The sequence below is a fragment of the Struthio camelus genome, chromosome 18 (genome assembly GCF_040807025.1).
Source record: "Struthio camelus isolate bStrCam1 chromosome 18, bStrCam1.hap1, whole genome shotgun sequence".
NCBI lineage: Eukaryota > Metazoa > Chordata > Aves > Struthioniformes > Struthionidae > Struthio > Struthio camelus.
In genome coordinates this window covers 12,805,903-12,823,606 of record NC_090959.1, presented here as the reverse complement: position 1 = coordinate 12,823,606, position 17,704 = coordinate 12,805,903, and the positions used below count along the sequence as shown (strand labels likewise).

The 17,704-nt window shown below is 44.9% G+C and overlaps 1 protein-coding gene across 2 annotated transcripts in view; it reads left to right on the top strand.

Moving 5' to 3' along the window:
* The first annotated feature begins 7,137 nt into the window (after positions 1–7,137).
* BMP7 (bone morphogenetic protein 7) overlaps positions 7,138–17,704 on the top strand; it is a 49,360-nt gene continuing 38,793 nt past the window's right edge. Inside the window, exons 1-2 of one of the 2 annotated variants that reach the window (XM_068912216.1) lie at positions 7,138–7,401; positions 7,902–8,181. In XM_068912216.1, the coding sequence (XP_068768317.1) occupies positions 7,180–7,401; positions 7,902–8,181 (502 nt within the window). In that variant the 5' untranslated portion in view covers positions 7,138–7,179. Of the gene's footprint in view, positions 7,402–7,661; positions 8,182–17,704 lie in introns of those variants that run through there. The other variant, XM_068912215.1, reaches the window with a different exon arrangement.

Below are 17,704 nucleotides of genomic sequence, written 5' to 3'. Positions count from 1 at the left end.
TCAGAAGAAACTGGCAGTTCTACTTGCCAATGCAATCAGTTTAATTCCTAAACCATCCAAATTATGGGCTTTTGCTGTCTGACCTATCTTCGCTTCTTAATTACACACAATGAAGATGCTCTCTAAATAGGTTTTTGTTTTAATGGAAGATCTTCTGTTCTATTGTTCACATGTATCCAGGACACAGAAACAGGGACAGAACTAATCAGGAAGAGATTCATAATCTCTAAAGCCGTCAAGTGCATGAAGACACACTGTTCATGGTACAGTTATCTATATGAAACAGCCTAAAGAAAAGGAGTTCCATCTTTAGTTGTTTCAGTTTGTCACCGCAACTGCAATTTCCCTGGAAGCTAAACAACAAAAACCTGGGAAATCTGCTACAGAGTTTTCCCCTGCTCATGATAAACACATGCTATTCCCAAAGAATATTTTTAATCCCCCAAAGAAATGCAAGGATCTTACTGGAATGTAAAAATCTTACCTTCTTTGGACTTTACACTCCTATTTGCATATGAGATTAACTGGTAACTTCTCTTCCCCCCAAAATGTTGAAGTGTTTATATGGAATTCATAGGAATCTATTTTATAGCCCCTTGATTTAAGTAAACAAACAAACAGTTTCCTTCTGCTCTTTTCCTGACAAGCCAAATATTTAGAACCCTTTATAGGATGCTAATTGTGGAACTTCATGCTTTTAAATTATTAGTTTTGGGTGCCTTGAACAACAAAAACAACAGATTCTCTCTGGAGGCCAGACCACCAAAGCGGAGTGAAGTGCAGTAACTCTCTGAGAGTTTCTGCCCCATGTTCTGCTCCGCTTGTCCTTTTGAAAGGGGACTCAATGAAGAGCCTTGTTGAGACCTCCGCTGGTGCCACTGTTTATAGAGGGGGTCATTAGGAACAGTTTAGTGAGAACAAAAGGGGTTTTGTTTCTATTGTCCTGCTTGCAGTTTCACGATGTCTTAACTGAAAAATTATCTTAATAGTCTAACAGTATATATTTGCCTATGGGGCTCAGACAACTGTAAAAAAGCCTGTGGATGACTGCTGAAAAGACGCAGTTTGCAAAGCAAATATAGTGCATGCTAAGCCCTATCCAGTAAGCAAAAAGGATTCCTACTAAGAACGTAGCAGTCTCAGTTTCATAAGAGTTTCAAACTATTGCAGTGTTGCACTTGCACATAAAGTACCCTCCACAAAAAGACTATGATATATAATAAATTATCCTAGCAGTAATACCAACCCCTATATATCATAACTGGAAAGACCTGGGTTAGTTCCTCAGCTGGTGTAAATAAGCGTACCTCCATCTACTCAAATGGTGCTATGCCAGTTTACACCAGCAGAGGAAATAGTCCCTTCATATTATTTCAAAATCTTCCAGCATTAAACTTGTGATTAACGATTTTCTGCTGCTAAAGCTCTAGGAGATTGCTTCATGCAGCCATTTGTATGTGGCAAATCTCCTCCCTCAAGCAGACGGGGAACTGGAATATCCCTCAAACCATGGAGAATTGGGGCCAAAGCATACTCCTCTGAGCAACTCTGCACGGGACGTTTGTGGCCGGGGCTGCAGAAAATCAAACACATCTTCAACTTCCACCTTCCTCGTGATCAGTTCAGACACACTGGTATAAATCATGGTAGATATAAAGAAAGTTATTTTAGAGGCAGAATCAGAGACAAAAAATGCACATTGCATCTTTGCAACCCCAAGCAGCTCAAAATTGGCAGCCCAGAACTTACTTCCAGTTTGAGTAGCCCACATTTGCATTCAAAATAAACTATTTAAATAATTGTTCCTATGGAAATGAAATATAAATAAAAGTAGAAGCTGAGACTGCAGGAAGATAGTGTCGGACCAAATTCTGCTTCCTGCTTATTTATATGCAGAAGTAAGATAAGCCTCAACAGGAGTGAAGCTGCGGGGTGCAGCTGTTGTATATAATCCTGCTTTCCTACAGACCTGTAAAATCCACAGTCTCCAAAGATCGCTCTGCTCCAGCACCAGAAGTTTTATGATTCAGGGGCATGGTACATATGGTTCAGCATACACACCCCAATTTTCCATGCAACCTCCCCTGCTAGGATTACTAATACTTGTGGCATGAGCAGTTTGTACAGCAGCTGTGCGCGGGTTATGCAAGCATTTATGTACACATTGGAATAAAGGCAGAAAATAATGGTTCTTTTGAGGTATTACTCTGCACCTGCCTGGAGAGAGAAAGCAAAACTATCCAAATTTGTGCCATTTAATTTTGCAGGTCAGAACCAGTTATTATTGTTCGCTTTGAAAACAATGGATAGGTTTTATGTGCTTTTCATACATATCAACGTAAAAAAAAGATATTGTCTTTACCTTCAGTGAATACAAACAGCAGAGAACTAAAAAATATTCCAGAAGACATAAATATAAGTTAATAAAAAGAATCCTGATAGTCTGATGATGGAGTGTAGAAGGAAAGATTGCTGTTTATTTTAAGAAAACATTACAGCTAAGCAGACTTTCAGAGCCGCATTTCCAGGATGCCTTAAGTCTTCTCCTAACAATACGACCCATAACTGTGTTCCCCACATACTTTTCCACAAATATATGCCTAAGGTTTCACATATTCAGATTACATCATTACCTATGAAGGCAAATGCTGGGCTTGTGCCAAAAGCCTCAACCAAATCAAACACGTATAGAAAAATTTAATCGCGCAAAATTAAGACTGAATTTTGTTTGTGCTGCTTTGGCAATACATGGACCTAAAAGTGGTTCTGTGTTAAACAATATCCATATATATACACATATAGTCCACAGAAATACGTTACTCATATAAGCTTAAAATATACATATATTACTGGAGTATACTGCTGTACGCATACACACACACACTCATACCACCACACAGTTATGTAAAAACATACATATATAACATATGCTTATATTCATACTGTATATAAGGTGTGTATAATAATGAATTTTGCCCAATATCAAAACCACATATGTTTCAATGATATGAGCTTGGTTCTAATGTTGTCTGGAGTAAATAATAAGAACTAAAAAATCCCCCTGGAGATCTAGCTTTGTAAGTTAAGGCCTCAGCTTGGCTCACCTTATGTACTTGTTGAACCTTAGATTCCGCACTATAGTCCCAAATCATAAAGCCAAAGATGATTTATTATTTTTAGTTATTACTAGCATCTCCAGAAGTTATAGCACTATTTCATACCTAGAAGCCCATTCAATTTCTGTCTCTCCTCTGATTAGTAGCAACAAGAATCAATACTTCAAATTTATAACTTAATCAGCACAGTCCAACCCAGCACAGCCTAGCCCAGATCTGTTCAAATTCTTGGATTAGAGTTAATATAATGGCTTATCCATAATGTGATTACTTTCATGTTGATGAATCTGTTCTCAGTAATAATGCTGAAGAGATGAACAGAAACTTTTGATAAAGGTAATCCAATATGATGTAATAAAATAGGCAAGCTGATTATGCATTCTTATACAAATAATAATGCTACTATTTTTGTTATATAAGTGTTTTGCGTGTGCAGAGCCCAGAAGAACAGTGAAAAATCAGAAAACTTGCTATTTTAGTATGAATATTTGGAAGAAGAGAAAAGTTTGCTATAATTCTGGAGGGGGAATTTGTTCAAGACAAATGAGAGAAGATGCAAAGCAGAATGGAAAAAAAACATGGTTAAAAGTTAAAAAGAAAACATCAAAGCAGGAAGACAAGAAGCTTGAAAATGATTCAACAAAAAAGGGGAAAAAATGTTTCATATCTGATTTTTAAAAACAATCATGACATGAGTTTGTAAGCAGAACCTAGGATTTCTACTGCCCATATGGTAAATCTGAATGCAAATGGCCAAATTCTGCCCCGGTATATTGTCTAATATGGGTACACGATGATGGTAACAGCACATACAAATTCAGCAAGCGCACATGCCTGCACATTTTGTGCATTTCATGTTTAAAAACTGCAACCTTCATTTCCAAAATACGTGCTTTCAAGCATATGGATTTCGACACAGGCAAAAACAATGGCAGTAGTTGGTACAAAAATCAGATAAGAGCAGACACGCAAAGCTCAAAGAGATCAAAAGTTGCTCAATTGGTAACGTGGCTTGCGCAGAACCTCAAGGGAAGCACTTCCATTGGGAGTTTGTTTTTATAGAAATTATCTGAAGCAGCAAGTGCCAACAAACAGGGATTACTTCATCACAGGCATTTGGTTTTCCTGCTCAAGAAGAGAAGAAGAGACCAGAGAAGCAGAGAAGAGTAAGAGGAAAAACTGGTTTCTTAATTGATCCAGGAAGGAGGAGGAAAAAGAGGATGATGACATGTAGGTGCCAGTATTTCAGTAACCTGTCGGCAGCCTGTGTGGAGCTGACCCTCTGGGAAGCAGGACCCGGTTTAAGTAGCACGCAGGAAAGGAGGGAAGAAAAAGTAGCTGCCTATTAAAAAAAAAAAAAAAAGGACAATCCAGTTGGCTTGGAAGGTATTTGAAATTCAAGCTCAGATCTCTCAGATCTGAGCGTTGAACCACTGCAGTGTGAGCAGCAGCATCCCTTATTGTACGGAGCAGAATAAATGCTGCTCTTTGTTGTGCCCCAAAGCGAGCTGCAGTGAATAGCCATGAACCTGACATCCAAAAAAATGATTCCTTAACAGATTCCCTTTCTCATCTCACATTTATTGACAGTGTTTTTGGTACACCATGTTTTAAGAACACATGCAGGGAGTACCCCTGCTGCAAACCATGATCCATTTATCTAAGGGTGTACCTGTTACAACCACAAAAAATGTTAAGGACTGAAAAACAGAACCACAGAAAATACGGCTAGAACAGAAAAAACTCCCTCAACTATTCCTATGAACGCACGGCATGCAGTTTCAGTATTCTCCCTTCTTGAAAGAAATCCTCTATTAAATCAGTAAGTTTCTAATGTTGGCCAAAACCAGACCACTTAACCAAACCAAACAAAAAGGAAACAGATTCAAACAAGACCTTTTTGAAAAATATGTCAAAGAAGTTTCAAGGTTTGCTTTTCTTCTGCTGTTTCTTCAGTGATGCATACAGCTACAACATTCAGTTACCTACATGAGGATCCAGCCCTCCCAAGTGATATTTTTCTTTACTTTTCCTCCAAGAGTGCTGTCATTTAAAAGGATTACACTGACCTGAAATTTAGTCAGTTTGAAAATGTGAGCTACAGGCAATTCAGGTGCATAAAATTCGGGCAGCTGGTACACCTGCTCTAGAGTCCACCGTGCCAGCCTTAAGGACTTTTTAACCTCACTGTCCACGATCAAACCAATTCTCCTTCCCCTCCTGCTTGATGAAAGACCAAAACTCAGAACTTGAGAAAAACTAATGGCCCCCAAGGAACAAAGAAGAAATGAAATGAGGTTATGGGCAGCTGAAAGGGAGCGCGGAGGGATGCTGAATCCCTTGCTTGCCGTCCCGTGGCCAGGGTACGCCAAGCTAAGGCAGCCCAGCCCGGGCACCCTCTCCTTGCCCCTCGCTGCCCATTCCTGCGGCCTCCCTTGCTCCAGCTCAATCCCTCCTGTAGTCAGTCAGATCAAGGAGCTGATCCAGCAGAAAACTAATGCAGCAAACACAACACAGGAATGGATAAAAATGTATGTATATACTTTAAAACAGACTCAACTTCCTGACTTGTGTGTGGATATAAGTGCTAGTATCAGCATAGAGAGGGGAAGCAGCATGCAGCTGAAGGTGCAGGTTAGGGTGGCAGGAGGAAAAACGTCTTTTCTAGGAGTAGCCTGGATTTAGATCGGCTTAAATTGATCACGCAACCACACCCAAGGCAAGAGAAATTTAGGCAAATGCCTCCCTCTTTAAGAGCAGGTTGGTGCTGCTTCTCAGGAAGTACAAAAGATGTCAGAGTGTGATCTTAATTGAGCATCCAAAATGCAACTACTCAGGCATTGCCGTGGGGAGAAACGGGAAGGCTGCCACAGGGGTGGGCTTTATCCCCCACCCCCATGAGCACCGGGGAGCTTTGCAAGCGTCCTTGTGCTGCCTGACGTGGATGTGCCTGCACAACCTCCATCCTCCCCATCCCCCCAGAGCTTGATCCATTCTTAAATGTGCCTTAGGACTGAGTTAGAAGTTTAATGCTGATTCCACCACTTCTTCAGTACCTACATGAGTCATTCAATGCTATGCCTCAGTTTCCCTGTAATTAAGAGGTGCACACACACACACAAATAAAATCACTCGATGTGTTTCCCATGCAGCTCTTTTAACCTACCTGCCATTTACACAAGGATTTTAAACATGAAGAGCTAAAAAAGTGCTAAACATTAGTTTCCAGAACATATGCAGGATCAGGTGCTGGATACTACTGGATACTGCTCATCTGAAAACATCAGATGAATAATCTACCAAAGAAACAACACCGACCTCCTTCCCTCCCCTTCCCTATGGAATGAATCTTAATGTTAGCATAAACTTACTGTATTTACATGGTTCCTGCAATTATCTCGGGCTGGATTCAGTGCCCCAGATAATCTCTCCCACCCAGCGTTCCCCTCTCTTTCCAAGTGACGTTTGGGAAGCAGTAATCTACATTTGCTCTCTGAGATTACTCCTGCTATTTACTGCGGCAGTAGACATCTACCTGGACTAATGAGGAGCAGGACTCCTTTGTTCTAGACATTATACAGGCAGCGAGTTCAAAAAAAAAAAATCACTGCTTTAAAAAAGTTGATAATCCAATTCAAGACAATGTGCCACAAAGGGGCATAGCAGAAAGTGGAAGAAGAGGGGAAGGTGAGAGAGAATGACAACGGCATGCCATACGGCTCCCGTGTGCACAGGTTCAGGGTTCCCAATCCCGTACGGGTTGCTGCTTTTAGAACTGTAAACCGACAACTGCCCCCGCCCCGGGTTTCTCCAACACTTTTCCACTAACTCTCCTCGCTGCCAGCTGGAAAAAGTGACCTGGGGCTCTTCGCACACACACACGCATGCCTATGTGAGTGTACATGTAATCATCGTGTTTTAAACAATCCGGTGTTGTTGCTCTTGTCCTGGACAGACTGTCCCCAAATGAGTGTACTTAAAAAAAAAAAACCGGGGGGGGGGGAGAGGGAGGGAAGAAACATGCCTGCGTGCGCCTGTCTGCGCCGGGACACGATACACTTACATGCCTAAACTATTTCAGGATTGGGGCCCCTTCCTTGCAGACGAACCACCCTCCCTGCTGGGGTGTCGTCTCCTTAATGACGTGCGCGCTGACTTCGCCGCGGGGGCACGGCTCACCCTCTCTCTCCCCCGCGCCGGCAGCCGCCACAAACATCCTGCGAGGCAACCTGATCAGAGGTTCCTCCTCCGGGCAGCAGCGCGCCTTTCCCGTCCTTCCCCAGCGGCTCGGGGCTGCGCAGCCCCGCTCCTCCCACCGGAGCCACCCTGCTGCCGCCGCCGGCCGCGGGGCCGCAGCGGGCGCTCGGCGGGGCCGCGGCGTGCGGGGCGCCCGGGCAGAGCGCCGCGCCCGCCGCCCCCCGCGCCGCGCGGGCCGCCCCGCGGCCGCGCTCGCCGCCGCCGGGCCATGAGCGGGCAGCGGCGCCGCCGCCGCGGGGGCTGCCGGCGCCCGCAGTGAGCGCGGCGCCGCCGCCGGGGCCGCCGCGCATGGTGGGGGGCTGCCCGCGGCGGGGCAGCCCCGCGCCCCCCGCGCCGCCCCTGCGCTGCTGCCGCCGCCGCCGCCGCCCGGCCGCGATGCCGGCGGCGGGGCGCGGGCAGCCCGCCTCCTGGCTCCTGGTGCTGGGCGCCGCCGCCCCCGCCCTCTGGCTGCGCTGCGTCCTGGCCGACTTCACCTTGGACAACGAGGTGCACTCCAGCTTCATCCACCGGCGGCTGCGCGGCCCCGAGCGCCGCGAGATGCAGCGGGAGATCCTCTCCATCCTCGGCCTGCCGCACCGCCCGCGGCCCCACCTCCACGGCAAGCACAACTCGGCCCCCATGTTCATGCTGGACCTCTACAATGCCATGTCGGTGGAGGAGGGGGCGGCGGGGGCCGCCGCCGAGGACGGAGAGGGCTTCTCCTACCCCTACAAGCCCATCTTCAGCACCCAGGGGCCGCCGCTGGCCAGCCTGCAGGACAGCAACTTCCTCACCGAGGCTGACATGGTCATGAGCTTCGTCAACCTGGGTGAGTGCCCAGGGGCAGCGGGAGCTGGGCCGGGGCCGGGAGGCTGCAGCGGAGCCCCGGGGGTCTGGTGGCACAGGTGTCCCCGGGGCAGCCATCTCCAAGGGGGATGGCGGTGCCAGGCGGGTGGCAGCCAGCGCTGAGGGCGAGGAAGGGCAAGTTTTGGCCCTTGGGAAGGCAGCTGCTTTGCTCGGTGCGAGTTAACCGGCAGCAAGGTGGGGAGGGTCTGTCTTTCTGTCACCGCACTTGGACAGCCACGAGCGCGTGCCGCGCTCCACCCCGCACGCCGACACGCTCCGTTCTTTGTCACCTTCCCCCTTTCGGTAGTTATTTGCAGCGCCTCAGAGATCGGATTTGCAGGTATGAGCTGAACAGGAAAACTGGCAGGTCTGTGCCACATCCTGAGCCACCGAGGAGGACAGAGCACCAGGCAGGACCGCGGGCCGGGGCACAGCTCGCGGTGCCAGGCTCGCGCCCGCGCGGGTGATGCCAACACCGCCAGGGCTGCCGCGGTGGGTAGTTCCCGCGGCACGGAGAGCACGGTGCTCGCTAGGTTGCACGGGCCAAAGCTGCAGGCGGATGTTGTCTTAACAGCTCGAGAGGGATTCCCGAGTAAATCCCTCGTTACTCCTGCCGCTCTTGCTGGTCACCCCAGTTTAGGCAGCTAACTCGCCTCTTTTCACAAGCACATGTGGCTGGGTTTATGCAACTAATGCAAAAGCTGGCGTGCTGTGTATGTGGCTCGCTAGGCCTCTCTAATTGGGTGCCATGGCCCAATCTGATTTCTCTTTGCCCGCTGTAGATTGCACACCCGTTTGGGCTAACTTGGCTGGATTTAGGGAAAACGTTGTCAGGATGAACATTCTATTTTAAATATAAAATTACAGACCCTGCTTCACTCTGTCCATTTTTAGAGCTCGTCATGTGCAGCCCTGAAACCACCAAATGTACAGATTGGGTGCCTGCAAGTTCAAGGCAAAATTTGTATAGTATTTTCAAAACAAGGTCGACTCAAAACTTTTGCCCAGACAAAGGGACACACAAAGAGCAAGAGGAACGCACCTCCGGCACGTAACAGGCTAGCGACTGCAGAGACCCTCAGCATCAGCAAATCCATTAACACCTTTAGGGATGCCACTGTTCTGCACACCTCGACTCTCTGCAGCTTCAGTGGCGACAAAAATTAAATCACCGCCTCTCTAATCCCAGCACTTAACTAACTGCAAAATACCGGTAGCTGTATAAGCTCCGTGACACACATTAATAACTATTAAATACGGGGGCCATCCCAGCACAATTCTTGCATGATGCTGGGACCTGGGACACTGTGCTAGAGCTCTAGTTTGCATGAGCTGCACCTTCTTATTAAACACCGTAAGCTTCACAGCAGGCATCTATGAATTACGTTTGGCCTTGGGGCTGCGCTAATACTTTCCATTTAGAATTATAGTGTTTGTCTAATCACTGCTAGATACTTAAGCCGATCAGCAATGATACATTTAAAATCAAATATTTGAGCAGCCAAAAGTACCACTGGTGGTCAAATATTTGACTTGAGAGATAGGAGTGATCTTGCTAACATTGTTCGCTGTGGCACTTGGGTGCTACACAATGTGCAACCAAAGTGCAGGGAGAGTCGCTCACATGACAAAGGATGTTGAAATAACTATAGCAAAACTCAGACTCTGTTTTCCTTTTGGTAAAGTGGAACCTTTAGGAAAAATATAAGCGACTAATGAAGTTTATCCTTAGGGAAGCTGTTGTACTCCTGTTGTTTGTAGCTCTTTGCTGCATAACTTTTCATCAGTACACTCCAGCACTCCAGCCCCCTGCTTCCTATGCAAGGAAAGGCCGTCTTTGCAGCCCATGGAAAAGGAATAAAAGGGCTTAGTGTTCAGGTCCCAAATGCTTTTGAATACAAACGTTTTGTGATCAGAGTGGGACTGATCAGTAAACTAGAAAACAGAAATTACATTGCGGATGTATCTACTTACAAGTGAAAACTTTTTTATAAAGCAGCTTTCATATAAACTATATGTAGTCGAAGTATATCCTTTTATCTAATTGCTGTCAGCGTGGCCAGCGAGTAGTAAGAGGGCAGGAAAAATCCAATGGTTTTTAGAAAGACAGGTGGAAAAATTACCAGCAAGGCACGTTTCAGAGGTTTATCTGTACTGTTTTGTTCCCTTGTCAACAGTGCATGCCAGGACGAGTTTAAAAAGGACATAGATCTACACTAGCTTTCTTCATCACCGTGCACACCTTTCATCCCATTATAGTCATCGGTCTTTCATCTTTATAGGACAAAGACAGGCTTGTTTATGGACGTTTTAATGAATTAGACCAGCCACTCACTCACGTATATAGTCAAACACAACACCTGCTTTGATATGTACAGTTTTCTATGACGTTCAGGGAAAATTAGAAGATCTATTGTATAACTGCTATTTTTTTGGAGACTTTCTACAATGATCCCTTTTAAGCCAGAGCTGAATTGCTAAAGGCAGACTATAGTAAACTGTGTCCTAGTTTTGTAAGAGATACCCTGTGAGCATTGCGTTTCACAGGTAGGCTTTTATTACTGTACTAGAGCCATCACAATGAGGAAGTGTCATAGCGTAATAAAGAAGTTTCCTCTTAGTAATGGAGGAAGTAAAAGTGAGTAAAGAAATAATACCTTTAAATTTCAATAAACAAGTTGTGTTAATCCAGGCTTCCAAATACTAATCTAGCAGTACACTTTTTTTGCTTTATTCCTAGTTCGTCATCTATCTGGTCATACAACTTCAGAGAAAGCTAGAAAAATTAAAGATTTACACCGAAGTAAATAAGAGCCCACATAGTGAAAATAAATAAAAAATAAGAACAAACCACCTCACTGATTTCTATGGAGATGGTCTGCATATTTAATCCAAAGAAGTTACACTGGGTATTGGTAGGGAGGAACCGGAATACAGGTGCTCCATTTCACGGTTATGTTGGAGGGAGCTTTGAACTTGGCATGTAACGTTACTGTAAAATCTTGACAATTAATTAGGTTTAGATTTATAACCACTTAATTCACAGGCTACGTTTTGTCTTAACTTACACCTGTGTTAAGATGGATGGGAAATGGATTTGTGTCAAGAATGAAGTTACATATGTATTAAAAGAGAATTTGGCCACAGTGGTCTGACTAAGTTGGCCAGTTAATTACTGACTAATCTTACAAAATTTATTACTATAATTTAATTAGTTGGAATTTCATTCCGGATCGTGTGCAAATAAAGTTTACAAACTGATCCATTTCAAGAACTTAACTGAAAAAATACAAAGCATTTTCTGCACATGTTTAATTTCCAGTTTATAAACAAACTAATGAGTAAATACCTGCTGGATTACTTAGAGCCACTCTTCTGAAAATAATTGAGTCGTCCTTCTGCGGGTAATCATGACTCGGTAAACACGCTTGCTCAGAATACTTTTAAAAAGAGTGATATGCAATTTGTTAATTTGTCTCATGGTCGATTATAAAATGGACAACACTCTTTCATCTTGGCAGAAAATGGGGGGGGGGGGGATTAGTCATTCTTGGAAGGAGCACGTGAAAGTGACTTTTGTTCCTGTAAATCAAGAAGCCGAAGAGCCCCCAAGTTTCCTTTTATTTCGTACCATCTGGCTGTCCGTTTTGTTGACAAGTGTTTGGCATAGCGAGCCATCTCTTTGCCCTTTCCTAACAGGCTTTAACACTGTAGGGTATTAGAAAAAGATTCTATAACAGTTAAAAAATTTCCTTCGGGGAATACTTTATAAAGTGAGCACGGGCTGCAGGCATTTGCAGCTGTAACCTGGCTTGTGTTAAGATTTGGAAGGGGCTGCCTCGCATTCCAGCTCACTACGGGCCGTCACTGGTGTACAGCCAAAGGTTAATATAGATGTCACACAGTTTTTCTTTGGAGAGCCTCAGATATAAGAGTGCGCGTACAGCTGTGTTTTTAGTAACCCTTTCATAATCACTTCTTTTAAACTTCATTTTCCTGCTTGTATAAATCAAAGATTTTCGAGGATATTTGACCTGGATTTGAACTTATTTGATCTTCGCATATTTTCCCACTTGAAACAAAGCAGATGATTAAACGTTAGCCCTGCGTGCGGGTTGGCGATCGCGCGGGTTCGTCCGTACGTGAGGCCAAGCCCTCAGCTCTGTGTTTTTGCCCCTGTCCTCCGCCTCGCGCGGGTGGGAGCCCGCGAGCCCCAGCGGGTACACCCCGCAGTCGCTCTGCGTCGCGCGGCTGCAGGCAGCGCCTGGCGCTCGAGGATGAGCAGAGGGAGAAAGCTTGGAGCGGTACCGCGGCCGGGGAGCGAGAAACTAGCAGGTATTCTCTGCCCGCGGGCACCGATTCGAGGGCGAGACCGCCGCCTTTCCAAACTGCCAGGTGCAAAAAAGCGTTGGCCGTAGCGGGGTGGTGGCAGGGAGCAGAGCGGTCCGCCGGGAGCGGTGCGGCCCGCGAGGCACAGAGGCGTGGGAAACGCCCCCGCCGACGGCCCGCCGCGGGCCCGGGATCGGCGCTGGCGCGTGCAGCGTGTCCCGGGGCGGACGGAAAGGTGGTGGTGGTGGTGGTGGTGGTGGTGGGGTGGGGGGAGCCGCCCCCGGCAGCGGCGGCCGTTTCGGAGCCAGAGCGCGACGACGCCGAAGCGGGCCGGGCTCGATGGGCGGGCGGCGGGGGCGCTGGCCGCCCCGGCCCCGCGCCGGCCGCCGGCGGGTTTGCCCCTGCATCCCCCCCCCCCCCCCCCCCCCCATCGCTCCTTTGGCAAAGCAGCTTGAACAGCCTCTGGGCGGGCAGCGTGGAGCCCGGCTTCACGTTTTCCTCTGTGAATAAGCTTGAAACGCTTCTTCTGGTTGGGGCGGCGGGGGGAAGGGACGTGCGAGAGAAGGTTGCACAAGTGGTTGGAAACATTAATTAAAAAAAAAAGATTATGACTATTAAAGCCTGGTCAGGGCTGTTGACAGGCTCCTTTTAAATAGGACACTGCTATGTTTTAGTTTAATACTTTCTGGCAGTGTCAGCGGGGTTAAGGCTAATACGGGGATGTGTGGGTCCTGTCATGTCATTGTCAGGAGGAATGCAGGGATTAGGTTTAAAAGTGGCGGTGGGTGAGCGGTGCAGCTGTGTACACTTATTATACAAGATTTAAGTCCCACTGGTCAAATCAATATATTAAATTGCGAGAGCCTCTGTTTTTAATTAATTTAAATCAAATACACTGGTAGTGCCATAATGGTTTCTATCCTTGGACCAAGTGAGGAAACGCTAATATTTATATAGAAACTGTTAATTTGCGGTTAAAATGATAACACATTTAGTTTTACACATCTAAATTGTTCTAACGTGATGAATACCGGCGAGACGTTGCAATGATGGATGAAGTCATCTGAGCAAGAGCGTAAGTAAGGAAAGTTTGATAGTAGGCCAGATAAAGAGACTACCTGGTGGTATACAGCATTAAGGCACCGTGATATTTTAAGTCCTTTCCAGTGGTACAGTCGTCATCTCTGGGGCCTGCATCAAAACGTCCACTTGAATTAACCACATGTATAAATACACGTACATACATATATGTTATTTTTTATATATATTCATTTTCTAAAGGGAAGGAACTTCTAAAGAAATGAATGAGCTGTTTAAATTAGCGTCGGGATTAAGATTCTCATTCTACAAATGTTTGAAGTAAAAGGGACTACTCACTAGGACTAATCACATGGATAAAGTTATGCACAGGCATATGTTTGGAAAATGGAAACCCAAGACAAAATTCTTGGCTAGGTCTTCGTTTAGTGCAAATTGTCGTAGCTCTACTGAAGCTGGCCCTATGGTCTCATTTATACAACTGTACGTCCAAAGTTATTCCAATAAACTCCCTCTAGATTTACACTAGCACAACTGAGAACAGAACTGGGCCAAACAAATGCCCCTGTGCTGAAATAATGAGCATGCAGTAGTTTCTGCTAGAGCTTCAAACGGTTTTCTCCCCTAATCTTGAAATTATTTTTGAGGGAGGTTTCCTTTACTGCAAGTAATCAAAACATGAACTAGCTCCTATTAGTCACTGCTTATCATTATTAGCTGAATCCATGTTGTTGAACTACAGCTGAATTCCCATCTTTGCAACAAACAATCTAACAAATAGGGTTTGACAAAAATGTGAAACTGATATTTCTTAACACAAGACATATTTCATATGGAGAAACTTCAGCGATGAAAGATTCCTGGTATCAAAATATCTGAATCACAGTACAAATAAACAGCGTGTTGTAAAGCCGGTGGGGCCAAATTCCGCACTGGAGTAATGCCATTGAAGTTGGTGGAGGTGTGCCAGGAGATAAACTGCCATCTGCATTTTTTTTGGTGTGCATGCGAAAACCATAAGTATTTAACAGTTTGTCAGTAAACATCTTTGCTAAGGGTAAGATTGCAGGGTAGGTAGCTTGAAGCAATTGTAATTCAAATACCTCTTTCCGAAGTCCTTATTTTTCCGAAGAAAACTACAGAATTTGCTGGGACCCCATTTGTGTGGGTAGAGAGCGTGTAATTCCACTATTCATACGTAGTCCTGACTTACAGTAGGTAGCGTAAGGACTGCCTTGGGTGAGAGCTCCTACGTGCCAAACTACGGGCTCTAGCCCAGGGTAACGTGCCATTCGCATTCCTGTAAGCATTTGTGTCGACTACATGTTGAAGGCAGTGAAAATCCTTCAGTGATCCAGACTGAGTGGATTGAATTAATGGCAACTTTGAGACTACAAGTTTTAGTGTAATTGCTTTATTGTTTTGGAACCAAGATGCTTACAATCCAGTTCCTGTGCAAACATGTTTAACGTGTGTTAATGTGTTTCAAAACCAGACCCTCTCCGCAAAATTCTGCTTTTCATTAATTGACATCAGTAGCATGGTACAGTATTTCAAAGCACTGGCCAAATATAAACTGTGTTTCTAATTTCCTTACTTTCCTGTGTTTGGAATGCCAATGTTAATTTGTTCCCAGGGAAGAGTGAGAGCTGCCAACCACAGTTTTATATAAATGGCTTTACAGTGCAGGGCTGCCAACGTTAAATGATGCTTAGGAATTTTCATGACATTTTGTATTTAATTCTTGTGTGCGTATGTGTGAGAGAAATAGAGAAATATAGGGGAAATTGAACAACAGTACAGCCACTGATGATCAAAGCAAAATGCTTGAAGTACTTTATCCTTTGTTTAGCTATTACTTAATGTTTCTTGTCATTTAAGATTGTTTTAATAATCTATCAGACATTGTGTGGCATGTTACTTGTGCCTCAAACAACTGCTTTGCAGTGAATTTTGTTGCTAACTATCCAAATAATTCTGTGGTTCTCCCCACCCGCACAATTTTAGTTATTTACTCATAGATTAGCCAAAGGGTTTTTTTTTTTTTTTAGGCTGTTACTCTGATCACTGTGGACTAGATTCTAAGAATGTGATGTTATTCAGCGTGAGAAAAGGTAAAATTGAAAAAGTCCCCACAGCTATCCGTAGGGAGATTAAATCAGATTAACTGATTTTAATTAAACCTGCCAACAGAGAATTTTTGTTTAGAACAACAGGAGTAGCTAGATAAAATCATTTGCTTTCTTAAAGAGGTTCAAGCGTAATCATACTTTCCTTCGTGGTATGTATTGTCTTTGTACATGAAACAAACTCAAAGTTCTCTTTAATCAAATTCATTTTAAACTGACGGTGATGAAAACACAGTCTGTTTATGTATTTTTCCTTTTGTTCCTGGAAGACATTCAAAATACGAATTGTTCGTGTTTCAGTAGATTCCTGTTAATGAGTGCTGTGCTTTATCTCTCAGTTTTCCCATTTTATTGGAGCAGGTGCAGTGTCTACCATCTGTGCCAGTGTCGGGCTATACCAACAAACAGTGCTGTTTTGGTTCACTGACTTTAAAAGTCTCCCGAGAGTAAAGAAATGAAAGAGGAAGAATTTAGAAAGTGCCTAGTGAAGGAAAGGCACTTCAAGCGATGGGCTCTGTCACTCAAGTCTTCCCGTAAATTACCTTAAACTATTTCTAAACTGCTGGAAAAATGTTATCCATAGAGTATTAAGTTTCTCTTGCATCTCTGAGGTCACGTGCTGTTATGCTTTATCAACGTTATCTTTCTGCAATAGCTTCCAAGTTGGACTCCCTTCTTGTCAGGTTGAATTCGATTTTACAGGAGTAAAAATTCTGTCTTGTCTTAAAGTTGAAGAATCGTGCCTTTTCAGTGTCCACGTTTTGAAGGTTTCCAGTTCTGCCTGACTTAACAGATACTGCAAATATTCCTCAAAGTTTAAAGAAGATTATTTTGTAATTAGGCACACAAACTCATAATGAGTTAAGGGCTAAAACAACAACACCCACCACCCTTTCAGGTTCGTTTTGACAGTATCTGGAAAGGCTTACAACTCAAGTGCCTCAAGGGTGGGATGAGATTTTTCAGCACGCAGCCAGTGCTATCAGGTCCACCTGGCCTGGGAAACTATGCAGGCTTTGTAGCAGAGAAAATCCTTTAACTTCGATCTTCACGGCAAGCGCTTAAAAGCTACCTTACTTAAAAAGAAAAAGGGGAAGGGCGGGGAAGGCAGTGCTTCCCTCTACATGATAATTAAAATGAGCAAGCGCCTTTTTAGACTACTTAGGACGAGGGAACAACTTTGCCTCGATGAGGCTGATGGTCTTGCAGTGCATCGTGTTTTAAACTTCTCTCTGGGGTGCACAGCTGCCTTGCAAAGGAGCAAGAAGTTTCCTCTCCTTACCCCGAGCCCCACATCTCTGAGCAAGCCCCCGCGCCCTGGCCGGGGGAGCCGGCCCACGTCCACCCACGTCGGGGACCTCGCCGCAGCTGGCACCCTCCGAGGATCCGGCACAGCGATGTTCCCAGCTTCTTGGGGCTGTAAATCAGGGCAAGGACTGACTATGGCTGCAGCCACGGGGCCAAATCCTGCCTTGGGTCACCTTGATTTTGCTGGCACCCGTGCAGCTGCCTAGGTCCTCAGGTTTTACCGATTGCTATTTCCACAGTACGGTGGCAGTAAAACTTTTTAAAAGAGACCAAAAGAACCCTGGGAGAACTACTAAAAAATGCACATAAAATAATACAGCATCAGTAGTTGGGAGCTGTAATTCCAGCAGAGAGACGAGTTTCTTGCTGAGGAACGGGGCTGGTAGTAGCCCACTGCTCCTTGCGTACCTGAAACACCCGCGGGCTTTCCTGAGCGCTTGGGCTGCCCAAAGGAAAGCAAGTTTAGGTTTATCATTTCAATAGAAGATTAAAAATTACTATAAATAAGAAATTCTGAATTATAGTGCTTACAATTTAGTAGTGTATGAATAATTTTATTTCAATATTTTAACAATAAGTTGTTCACATCTGCCAAGAACGTGTAATACCCATGAATGCTAATCATTTGCTGCTAGCAGGAACCGGTTGCTAACAGTATCTGTTCTTCTTGCTTGCTGGAAGCCAGCAGCCTGCCCCTCCCCT